The 12,870-nt window shown below is 43.9% G+C and overlaps 1 protein-coding gene across 1 annotated transcript in view; it reads left to right on the top strand.

The window, feature by feature from the left end:
* The window catches only part of LRPPRC (leucine rich pentatricopeptide repeat containing), a 186,546-nt gene that overhangs the window by 20,799 nt on the left and 152,877 nt on the right, over positions 1 to 12,870 (top strand). Inside the window, exons 7-10 of the mRNA XM_018566148.1 lie at positions 4,574 to 4,700; positions 6,320 to 6,455; positions 7,755 to 7,909; positions 10,949 to 11,054. Of these exons, the coding sequence (XP_018421650.1) occupies positions 4,574 to 4,700; positions 6,320 to 6,455; positions 7,755 to 7,909; positions 10,949 to 11,054 (524 nt within the window). The remainder of the gene's footprint in view (positions 1 to 4,573; positions 4,701 to 6,319; positions 6,456 to 7,754; positions 7,910 to 10,948; positions 11,055 to 12,870) is intronic.

Here is a 12,870-nt window from a genome sequence, read left to right as displayed (position 1 = left end):
TTTGTAGTCCTCTATACAGCGCAATGCAGAATACCATCAGCTATATAGGAATACAACAAATCCCTGCAATACATTATACATACAGTGTATAATGTATTCCTCTATAGCTGATGGTACATTGCTCTGTATAATATACAGTACAGCACAATGTACCATCAGCTACAGAGGAATAAAAATCCCAGCAATACATTATAGAGCACCATGTGTGGGAAAGTGCAATCGTACCTGAGCAGTCTTCCAGCAACTTGCTTCTGAGATCGGGCCTGTCTATCTGCCGCTGTCACCCCCCCGTCCCTGTGCCGATCGTGGATGTGGGCGGGCGGTGAGCGTGAGGCGGGGAGGAGGTGCGGCGTGTGTAGCGTGGATGCGGGCGGGTCTGGCAGCTGCGAGCGTGAGGTGGGGCGCACAACGTGTGTGGAGCTGTGGACAGGGGCACCTTATCAAAAGCCGATTAATCGATTATTGAAAAAGTTGACAACTTTTTCAATAATCGATTATAATCGATTATGTCGATTAGTTGTTGCAGCCCTACTGTGAAGGAAATTTATAGAAACTGGAGTAGATGAAATCTGGAGCAGTTGCCCACAGCAACCAATCAGCTTCTTTCTTCAGCTTGTTCAGTTAAAGGAGAACTATTGGGTAAGTGTTTTTCCCCATAGTTCTCCTCAGGGTCACGTGAGGACATAAACTAGTGTCGTCCCGTGACCCATAGCTCAGCTCGCGGTATACTGAGATCGCTGCAGCCAGGACGGATCCCGACAGCTGATTGACAGCTGACTCTGCCTATCTAGAGGCAGAACCTGCTGTACCCGCCCCCTCCCCTGTTTGTTCCTGCAGTCAGCGCTGGAGGAGCGGGGTGGGGGGGATAGAGTCACGGCTCTCTGCAGGGACAGGATCGAGAAGTGAGCGAGTGACGTTATGTGTTCACTTCCCGATCTATTGAGCCAACGTGTGACAGTTTGAGGTTGAAAGTCACTCACCTCATAGTTCTCCTTTTAAGCTTTGAAAATGAAAGAGAGAAGCTGATCGTTTGCCATGCACAGCTGCTCCAGATTTTGTCTGCTGCAGTTTTGATAAATTCCCCCCTGTATGTCCATCCTTGGTAGAAGTCACTGATTTTTTTTTTTTTTTTGCGCACACAGGTAGTGCAGTTGAGGAGTGACAATTTAAATCTGTGTGTATAGAGGGCAGCGGTCTCCTTCTTACCATAAATACATCCTATCCTACCTTTTGAAAGGCTGGGGGGAAAGAGGTGGCAGGGCAGAGGGGAATTGCTGATTAAGGTATGGGAATATGTAAGGTTTCCAGGTAGGCTGTACTTCACGGCTATGAATAGTGTGGTGCCGAGCTGTTGGAGATGCATTTGTACTGGAGGCTATTGAGTTTGGGATGAAGGACACATACAGCATGTTGCTGTGCCAGGATTAGGTGTACCGAGTTATTTTCGGTAACAATAGGGGTACTTAATGGGAAAAATACAGCTTGGATTTATTGTTGTGTGTTTGTAATACAGGGCCGGATTTACTCTCCCTGCCGCCCCAAGGCCAGGCTCTGCAATAAAACAATCCTCTGTGTGATAGCAATTGGAGATGACAGATTCTCTTTATTGACCCTGTCACCTCCAATACAGGAGTACTAGATTAGCACTGTGCTGGAACTCCTGTGACAGGTGAGAGAGGAAGAGCACAGCTCTCCCCTCTCACTGTCTACATGGAGCTGCAAGGTTAGTTTAACCCTGCCGCTCTGCTTCCTGCAGTGAGGAGAGACTCGGCAGCGGAGGACGGAGCCAGCGAGGAGAGAGGTAAGTGCAGGGGAGGACGGACCGGCCGGCTGCAGACTTTTAACATGTGATCTCGGCGATCCCGAGATCAAATGTAAACAATCGGCTGCCTCACACTACATTTAGTCCTGCTTGTGCAAAGCAGGACTAAATGTAGAAAGGGCAACATACCGCCCGGCGCCCGCAACTTCCCCACAAGGACACCGCTGCCGCAAATTGGCCGGGCCTCGGTGGCCTTGTGGGGAATACGGGCCTGTTTGTATAATGCATTTTTTGCCCAGAGTCTGCATGCACTTGGAAGCACATGTCACTTATTGTATGTTGTGTTGTGAAATGGGAGGATTGTTGCATCCTATTTATAATTTGTTCTTGCAGTTTGTAAGAGTTGCAGTGGATTGCGGTTTGCACATACATGTTTATAGGGGAGGATTGATGCAATTTTTTCCCCTAGCAGTTTGTACCTGCTAATTGTAAGAGTTGCACTTTATTTGTGTAGCGCTCACCCCCGAAGGAGCCGCTGAGTATGAAATGGGTTCTCCTACCTGTTTGTTCCAGCCACTGGTCCCCTTTGTTCAGCAACAGCACACCGACACTCACGGACAGAATGGACTCAAGTCTTAGGGTCTTTTTGTAGATTTATTTGCAAAGATCAACAGGAGAGAGGATTTGGGGCCTGTAGGATGCCCTGACGGATTCTTCAGAGGACAGCTTTCTCCCCTAGCAACTGCTAAGGCGGATAGCACTGTGATCCGGTCCCAGGGACCAATAGTATTAGCAATACTGCGAACATCCCGGATGGTCCAGTAACTTATATGGAGAAGGTTAGCTATCTCTGGACTCGGATAAGGACCGCTGGCTTCTTCTAGAACACATACCTGGAATAGGGTGAGGGATCTCTCTTGTGGGTCCCAGACGGACGCTCTCACCAGCTCCTCTGCGGTACCCCTCAACAAGAAGACTCTCCCTCCGGCCCAGCTTCCATCAGGTCTTTTCCTCTTCAGTATCTGGAATCTCTGTGCCCTCAGCATCTGCAACTGCCAAGGAGCACTCCAGATTAGTAGTAGTATCCTCTTAGAACAAGGCACCCAACACCTGCCATGTGTATGGGGCCCAAGCAAAGTTCCTATGGTGTCCTAGGCTTCCAGACCCCCAGCACCTGCCATGTGCTGAGGCCCAGGCCATTTGCTTGCATCACACAGACCTCCTAGGGTGAGGCCCTAGGAGGGGAAGAGACCTCTGCACAGTGTCCCCAGACCTTTTATTACCTGCCCTCAACCATGCCTCTGAGTCATCCTACCAGGGATTGGCTAGGGTCAGGTGCATAGTCATAATCTGAGGATGGATCCTCCCTCACTGTATGCCAAGGCTCCCTTTTCCTCAGCAACAGGAGGAGCAATCAATCCAGCAGATTCAGGGACACCTATAGAATGCAGAGCTCTGTATAATCAGTATCTAGACTGGTTACAGTCCAGGTATTTCTAAATTGAATAGCGACATTTTAGAGGGCTCTACATTTGCACATTTTGAATCTATTTGTTTTGTTTTTGCATTTGAGACTTTGAAGAATTTTGGTGAGAGGTTAATTAGAACTCCACACTTCTATATATAATATTAGGGTGTGAGTATTAATAGGGGTTAGGGTAGCGGTCATTTTTATTCAATAAAGTAAAATGTATGCCAATGACCGCAATGCACATATATCCATAGGTTAATGTGCATTGGAATAATGCTTGTTTGCTAGTGTTAGCTTGCCACACTAGTCCTAATGAGCCCTAAGGGCTTGTTCACACCAAATGCAGACCAGATCCGGTCAGGTTTCTGCACACGCACGACGCGTTTTTGATGCGTTTTTGATGCGTTTTTTCCAGGAAGCGAACAAGGTTATTTGGTCATTTCCTTTTACCTTTGACCTTTCATTAGCTGTTCCGATTATTTCCTGCTTCCTCTGACCTTGTTTCACATGTAAAATTGTTGCAACATGGATCCATGGGATGCAGGCATGCTCCTGGTGATGGTTATTATACTGCTACGCCAAAGTGCTGTAAGGAGACGTCGCTTTTGGGTGCACCCACTGATGAGAGAAAGAGATCCAAAGGGCCAGTTTGGGACTCTATATGCAGACCTTCGTGCACACCCAGACAAGTTTTTTTCATACACCCGCATGTCGATATCTAGGTAGGAATGTTTGCATGTGATGTGTCCCTTCCAAAGACAGGAAGTGACAAAGGAAGATTAGGTCATGACAGATGACCATAGAGGTTTTTTTTCTTTATGGTTATTTTTTCCCATTGAATTGCATTGCGTTGCGTTTTTTGATGCGTTTTTGATGCGTTCCAGACAAGATCCAGAGCAGGTAAAATAGGGCTTGCCGCAGTTTTTTCATCCGGTCTGGATCTGGTCTGGATCCGCACGCTGCGATGTGAACTGGAGGTCAAAATACCATAGGAATACATTGGACGCAGTTTTGATCCGCTCTGGATCTGCTCTGGTCTGGATCTGCTCCGCGCTTGGTGTGAACAAGCCCTAAGGGTCTATGATTGCTGTTTTGAAGTGATGTAGCTGTACTCTTAACATATAGGTCACCCACTCGATAAACTCTTTGATAGACATGGGTGTCTGTACTGATAATGCTGTGAACACAGGAGTCTGTATGTTGAATGCCCATGACCACATTGTTGGTTGCAGCCTTCGAGGTGCCCCTACGATTCATAGGTGTAGAATTTTCAGAATCCAGTGCAACAGTTGTGGTGTTTCATTCTTGCGTTAGCTGACTGTGGTTGTGGTATCTTGCAGAGATATGGAAAATGCTAAGAACATCCTGTCTGTCATGGAGGGATCAGGGTTAATGCCTGGAAAAAGCGCATATGTAGCATTGCTTCATGCATATGCTGAAAAAGGAGATGTCGAAGGCATCAAGCAGGTGGGTGTTTTTTTTTAGGACGTTTTACAAAATGTCATTATGTAATGAAAGTTATTTCAACAATCTACTGTTCGAGAGAGTCTACATTTTTCTGTGTAATATGTTAGGGTCTAGTCTCTGCACTAATAAACTAATAGAAGTCAAGAAATTCTTGCGTTTTCTGGGAAGTATGCTTCTCCCAGAACTCTTCAGTGCTGGTTGCAAAAGCGCAAAGCCTAGGTATTTAGTCACATGAACCCTGCTGTAGGGAAGATCAGCCAGTATAAATGTTGTTCCTTTTAGTGAATATGACAATATTTGGTAATCCTTCACACAGAGGCAATGTGACAGCGTTTCCTGATGGCCTCTTACCCCAGCAAGGTATACTCACTGATTGATTGTGCCTTCACCACCTCCCTGGTTCATCAGAGCATTTGCTTCATTGCGCTAAGGGAAAGAGGTGGGGCTTCTCATTATGGATGGATGTGTCCTCCCCTCTGTGTCAAATGGAGGAGCAGTGATGTCATCCACTGGGTAAGCCTTGACCCTGGAGTGTATCCAGAGTGGACTTCTGCAGTTTGGTGTCTTGGGAAGTTTTAACTTCATGGGGGAGGGGGGGAGCTTGGGCACTATCAGGAGGCACTGTCAGTTTGGGCAAAGTGACAGTCTAAGGAAGCCTTTGAATAGCATTCATTGCTGTTAGGGTTGGTATTATTGCACTGCTATATATTTTTCCTTCCAGATAGATTAACAGCATAAGTTCAATAAAAGTCCACCCTCAACTGATATGCCAAATTTGCCTGTTTTACCAATGAGGCATTGCACATGGTAATTTTTTTTGTTGCAAATATTCTACAGTGGTCACCAGAACTAAAGGTCTGGTAAAAGCTCCCATTGGTTAAACTTGTTTCGGCGGCAATGTTCTAAAAGGAAAATACTGTTCCAATTGGCAACATTTCTTTTCTTATATTGTTTTTGGGTCAGGAAGTGAGGAGACCTCAGAAGAGGAAGTCAACAGCATTCATCAAATTCAGAATGCTTTTATTGACTTCTTGCAATCAACATATCACAAACAGCAAATGCGATGTTTTGGGAATGCACAGGATCTCTTCATCAAGCAGTGAGCTTTTAGGGACCTGTGTCATCCCAGAATGTTGCATTTGCTGTTTGAAATATGTTGAATGCAAGATGTCAATAAAAGCATTCTGAATTTGATGAAGACATTGTGCTGGTGACTTCCACTTCTGCCGGTGGCATCTGCCTATCATTTCTGCACACGTGGGAGAATAAAAGGGGACTTGCCAGTCAAGTGTGCAATGGGCTACCTACAACGGGGAAGTGAAGAGACTCTCCCTAGTGCGCACACGCAGCAATGCAAACCTGACAGGGCCTCTAAGCCACCATCGACAGAATCGCTTGTGCAACATGTTTCCAAGTGCTACTGCACATGTTTCTAGGTGCTACTGCACCTCTCGGTGCCTTTTCACTGAGCAGCATTTCAGCACGATTACAATGATAGGTCAAAAAAACTGAAATCAGTGTTTCAACTAAATTCTCAGACTTGTGCATCTTTAACCCTTATTCAGGTGCAGTCTTCATATGTTGGTTTAAAGGTGTAACTGCTTGTTTTCTCTCATTAGACTCTGGAAGACTGTAAACTGAACCTGTCAGAAACGGTGTACTTGAAGTTGATATATTCTCTTGCAAGGGCCGGTCACTCTCAGCTGGTGCCAGATATCTTTGAACGTATGCAGGCTTGCAAAGGGTATTTGCAAGGTAATGGGGACTGATGAAATATGATATGCATATGTATATACTTGTTTACAATGTCAACTAGATGTGAGTTGTGGATCTATAGATAGATATTTATATGTATTAGTGATGCACCAAAATTACATTTTTTTTGTTAGTTTGAAACTGAAACGGAAAACGACTTTCTTCTTTTCTTTTTACAATTTTTAAATTATTTCCTAATGTTTTTTTAAAAAAAACTTTACTATTATGAGCTATGGGGAAATATCAGGGGTCTAAAAAGATCCACGATACTTCCCTTTTAAAATAGAATAAGAGATTGAGGTCTTCAATCTCTTTCTGCAGCCCCTGTTATGAATGATCAGGAAGCCTCTTTACTAAGTGCTCCTGTCCATTCATAAACTGACGAGTTACCATATCCACTATCATGAATGAACAGGAAGTCATGTGGAGCACCTCCTGTTCATTCATAACTGGGGACACAGTAAGCATACTATGTCCTCAGTTATGTACAAACACTCAGTGATCAGTACTGATCGCTGAGTGTTAGTACTCCTCTCTCCATCCTGACTCATCTGCCTGTCACAGGAGGTCAAGCAGGGTGGTGCAGGAGGGAAGCTCGGCCTCCTGTGACAGCTGTTTCCTTCTTGCACCATCCTGCTCGACCTGAAAGCTTCTCTCCTAAGTTTAAGATGGAGGAAAGTGGCAGGTTTTTATTTGCTTTCTGTGCACCATTGAGGCAATTTTCATTCACTTCCTGTCCTAGAGACACAACGGAAATTTGTAGGAAATGTCCCAAGGTGGGGGCTAATCCCCTCTTAGTTGTCTCTGGAACAGGTGTTACCATTAGAGAATGTCCCCCTTACTTCTTGTTCTGGAGACAATTCTAACATTTTGGGTTTCTTCTCGCTTTCTTTCCCCATGACAGCGGTCACAAGAACAAATAGAGGTGTGAATTTCCCCAATGACAGACACCAACAAAAACTTGACATAGGGGTAGCCATTCCCCAACCTTTTCAAATCTAAAAAAATGCCTGTTGAATTTTAAGGGTCAGGGATACGATTTACACTGATACATGAATAAAACCAGTTACTGGGCTTTGCTAACTGAGCTGTAAATAATGATTTTTAGTAAAGGGTTTAAATCTACCTTAATGATAGTTATTAATGGGTTAATTTTTCTTTATAATTTGGCTACACTTTTTTTCCCCCCCCCCTTGGTTTACACAGTTTACGGCAAGACGCTGAAGATGTAAAACCTGTTTACTTTCTGTGTTATAGGCAGAGATAATACTTAATTTTTTTTTCTTTTCCATCATACAGACGTGATGAATCTTTGTTTGATGTTACTGACTCAAGGCTATGGAGATACAGCAGTACTGGTAGCAAAGAGGTTTGTTCCCCTCCACGAGTTGGATAGCGATCTCAGTCATCAGCGGGGCAACTTTTTTCTACGGCATTGCGTTCATTTAAACATGGTATGATCCTTTTTGCTTTACAGATTCTGTATTGGGAGTTGGCAAAGTATATGGAAGAAAATTTGCAGCACAACAAAATTAACTGATTTCTTTAGTTTGCGCAGCAGTTGTAGCATGGAAGAATTTTGTAGCCAGGTTGGAGGCTGGCAGTATGTAGCTCATCCGATGTTGTGGACTAGAGTCTGAGAATGCTCCACTACTTGCCAACATTCAGAATGTTTTTGGACGTGCAGTTGTCTTGGAACCAGCTTAGGGCCTTTAAAGTGACACTTAACTCAGAAGTTAAACCTTAAATGCATACAAGCACCTTAACTAGTAACAAAAATATATCCTATTTGTGTAGATCCTCAAATCATCTCTGAATTCATGTTGACACTGTCCTTCCTGCTGAAGGGTGGCTACTTTTGTTAATCATGGCCCCTGTTTATGTTGTAAAGTAGCCACCCCTCCAAGCTCACCCCCGTCATAGACTACATTCGCAATACAAATTAGTGAACTTAATGTGAGATTGTAGTTTATCATAGGAGCGAGCTTGGAGCGGTTTCTACTTTGCAACACACACAGGGACCATGGGGGAAGAAAAGTAGCCACCCTCCAGCCGAGTGATACACAGCCGATTGATACACAAATAAGATACAATTTTGTTACTAGTTGGGGTTTACTTAAATGCATTTTTAAAGGAGAACTATGGGGTTAAGGCTTTTCCCCATAGTTCTCCTTAGGGTAACGGGAGGACACAAACTAGCGTCATCCTGTCACCCTAGGCTCAGTATACTGAGATGCTGCAGTATACCGCGAGCTGCTGTTCGCGGTATACTAAGACGCCGCAGCTGAAGCGGATCCTGACAATTATGTCTAGATCCGCCTAGCTGCGTGACTGACAGCTGGCTCTGCCTATCTAGAGGCAGAGCCAGCTGTACCTGCACCCTCCCCTGTCCGTTCCGCCAGTCAGCGCTGGTGGATCGGAGCGGGGGGAATCCAGCCCCTCCCCTGTCAAGTCAGAGAGCCGTGACAGGATCAAGAGGTGAGCGAACCCCGGTATGTGTTCGCTCACCTCCCGATCTACTGAGCCGACCTGTGACAGTCTCATTGTCACAGGTCGGCTAGAACTATGAGGTGAGTGAAAAGCACTCACCTCATAGTTCTCTTAACTCCTGAGTTTAGTGTCCCTTTTAAATAAAAAAAAAATTGTTGACAAATTGCACAACTGACTTAGGAAGTCAATACAAACTGCACTAACTCTTGGCAACCAATCAAGAGCTGTCTTGTAGTAATTGTTTCCAGCAAATGTGATTGAAATTTCTTGCAGTATAATATGTGATTTTAACAAGTTGCTGTTAGTTTTTTGATGTCCTGTCATGCTATTCTGAAGGAAGGTCTCCAATCTGTAGGCATGAATGGCGAACTGCAGTTCAATCCAGACTAAACTATAGAATGCGGGAGTTCAAACAGAACTGCAGTGCATGGTTTGGGAAGGAATGGACTTTGTTGAAATCAGGGCCGGTTCAACTGTACAAACAGTGCGTTCCACAGCAGTCAGTATCTGGAACTCGCTGTATCGCAATATGGCCAACTCCTTACGTTCAGGGGCGGGAGGGGACGTGGCGGTGCATTGAAGTCAATAGCCGCATTTTTGCAGCTCGCACTGGACCGGATGTGCCGTGTGGACGATCACACTGCGGGCGGGGAGCGGGGCTGCGGTGCCATCGACTTCCCCTCCTGCTCCTAATCGTAGGGAGCCGGACAGGTTGCAATACAGTGCGTTCCAGAAGCTGACCGCTCTGGAACGCACGGTTTGTGGTGTGAACCAGCCCTTAAAGCTGAACTGCAGGCAAGAATGCAAATAACATAGGTGAAATACATATATGGGGGCTGCTTTATCAGTCAAAGGATTTGTTTATCAGTCAGCCAGTTCTACCACACACACAGCAGGGCAGAGATCTGATTTTTCCCTGCTGCAGTTAGTGTAACAAAAGGGAAGTAATTCCAAAATTTTAAGTTGCCACCAGAACTGCAATAGAGGGAAAATCATGCAATAGGAATACTTGTTCCTTGACAATGGTCTAAAAAGAGTTTGAGCTCCAATTATGCTGTGAGTAACACTTAAAGGTCTTTTCCGATAGATAGATAGATAGATAGATAGATAGATAGATAGATTTACAGGTGAAACTCGAATAATTAGAATATCGTGCAAAAGTAATTGCAGTAAGTTCTGCAAAAGGGGCCCAAACCAAGTACTGAGTACATATGCATGCTTGTACTTTTCAGAGGTCCGATATTGTTCTATGTACAATCCTTGTTTTATTGATTGCATGTAATAATCTACTTTTTTGAGGTTGTGGATTTGGGGTTCTTGGGGTTTTCATGAGCTGTAAGCCATAATCATCACAATTATGACAAATCACGGCTTGAACTATCTTGCTTTGCATGTAATGAGTCTATCTCATATATTAGTTTCACCTTTTAAGTTGCATTAGTGAAATAAATGAACTTTTGCACGATATTCTAATTATTCGAGTTTCACCTGTATGATGGGTAGAGATTTACATTGCTCTTCTACAATGCAGTTCTTGCAGGGTAGAAGACCTGATTTTTCTTTGCTGCAGCCAAAAAACACTGACAGGTCTTGTCCCTCCCTCTGCCTATGACTGGACAGTGAAAGAAGAAACCTCAGACTGATGAGCTCATGTCTGTGCACTCTCCTATTGTTATGCTCTCTGTTAACAGATTTAACCTGCAGCACAACTGATCATGGCCACAATAAGAGAGCTGCTGCTTCTTGTTTCCAGTGCAGTATGTTTTAGTTTACGTGAATCTAAAATACATAAACCGTACACTGAAGTAATTTGTATAACAGCCATATAAAGCAGTGGCAGCCATTTTATATCCTAATCTAGTAATCCAGCAATCTATTTAGAATCAGTTGAGTATAGTATAATTTTACGTTAATTTTGTACAATAGCTCTCTCTCTCTCCTTTGTGTTGGTTTTGGTACATGTTTTAATGTGATTTGTACTGATTTTTTTTTTTTTTTTGTAGCCTGCCAACATCATAAAGAAATATGCCTCTGAACTGCAAGAATCTGATTTGCACAACACTCCCCTGCAGTTTGCTTTACTTTGTGCTTTGGAATATGATAAAAAAGGTAACCATTTTTTTATGTTGAGGTGTGTTGTTTGGGCTATGCGATTATTAGAGCTTGGAATAAGCCCATTACAAGCCATCATTGCTTCCCTTTTTCCTGTTCTCAATTGGGGGACACAGCATTTCATTGGGCTATATGTCATTCATGTTGGAGACTGATCAAAGTTGCTTGTCCCCAGTGGGCTGTGTGTGTCCACAAGACACGAAAACTCGCCATACACTGCTTAGATTTTCAAAATAACTTTCATATGAAAGAACGTTTCGTTCGACTTTCTAATAGTTTATGGGGTCAAATCGATTGATTTTGACTGTAGTGGTGAAAAAACTTGAAGGAGCAGGATGGAACATTTTTCTCGCATTAATGAAATTCTGACTGTGAATGTGGTTTTCGATGAACATTCGTCAAGTGTCTGATGGTATAATTGGGTGGTAAAGAAAGATCTTTCGTACGAATGTTGGTTTGGAAATCTTCTAGTGTATGGCTAGCTTAAGCCTTTCAGGCAGGTGGTCTCTTCACTCTGGCTTCTTTGTCGGCACACTTCCTTATACCCCTTCACACCTTTGCATTGCAGTGTGTTCCCGCGTGCCTGTTAAGCTGCACTAATACTTATTAGTTTGCGTTTTGGCAGCCCATTACGTTGGTCTCCCAACGCAGCACAATTCAATAAAAAAACAGCAACATTTTAGCGCATTACATGTTGGAGCTTAGGTCTGTTGGCTACTACTGTGTTTGTGCATCAGGATGCCATTCAGAAGAAATGGCAACACATTGCAGTCACCATGTGATGTTTGTTCGGTATAATGCTGTTGGATAGGGGTGCAGCTAACAATTATTTTCATAACCGATTAGTTGCTCGATAATTTTTTTCAACTAATCGATTGGCTGCATTAAAAATCAATCTATCTCTCTCTTTCTCTCCCCCCTAACCGATAATGAGAATAGTTGCCAATTATTCTCATGATTATTGATTTTAATAGATTAGTTGTTGCAGCCCTACTTTTGGCGCTGCTCTGTTAAAAAGAGTACCTGGAGGCAGTTTTCTCTGCCATCCCAGTCCTTCACCAGTGCATTTATAAAGGTGCAGAAGGTGGAACGGGGTGGTGATAGCTTAAATCTGAACTTCAGGTAGATTTAAAAGACACAGGTTTATACAACACTGTATTAATTAAATAATTATATGCGTTTGTCTATTGAGGGACATGGGTAGTCTATACCCTTTGGGTTATACTGCCGCCGGAGGATACTGCAGGAGGATTGTACACTGGCATACAAAAAATTGTATGCCAGCCCAGGATAACACCTCCTACTACCCGTATTTCAGTTTTTGGCCAGTTATATGAACGTCTGCTCTTCTGCTCTGCTGTGGGGAGGACTTAATCTATATTTGATAGCAGGATTTTTTTTTTTTAGTCAAGACTCTTCTCTTTACTGCTGGTAGAGCTTGTTTTTTCCAATGAGTCCAGACCCTGCTGGACTGGATGTTGGGGGGGATAGCTGGACACTGGGTTCCATGTAGGGCGCTTTTTCGAGTTCGTTTTTGTAAAAGATCAGCATGCCTCCTGATGGTGCTAACATTTACAGCCTGGAATCCTGTTGCCCTCTGCTCCGAGTCTATTCTGCCAGTCCTGTTTACCTTCCTCAGGTATGGCTGCATCCTTTATTCATTCGACAGTCATGCGAGGTTTTATGGCCCAAATATGTTTGCTATTTGCGGACTCTTACCTGCAGAGGCTACAAGTGCAATTCTGTGACTTCTCCCACAGTATCTGATTGATCCTGTTGTCTTTGCGGCTTAAGAGCCATCAGCTGCAAAGGG

This window comes from Nanorana parkeri, unplaced genomic scaffold (assembly GCF_000935625.1).
Source record: "Nanorana parkeri isolate BGI_ZX_2015 unplaced genomic scaffold, ASM93562v1 scaffold1, whole genome shotgun sequence".
Lineage (NCBI taxonomy): Eukaryota > Metazoa > Chordata > Amphibia > Anura > Dicroglossidae > Nanorana > Nanorana parkeri.
The sequence above is the reverse complement of the archived record's forward strand: the minus strand, read 5'-3'. Positions and strand labels throughout refer to the sequence as shown.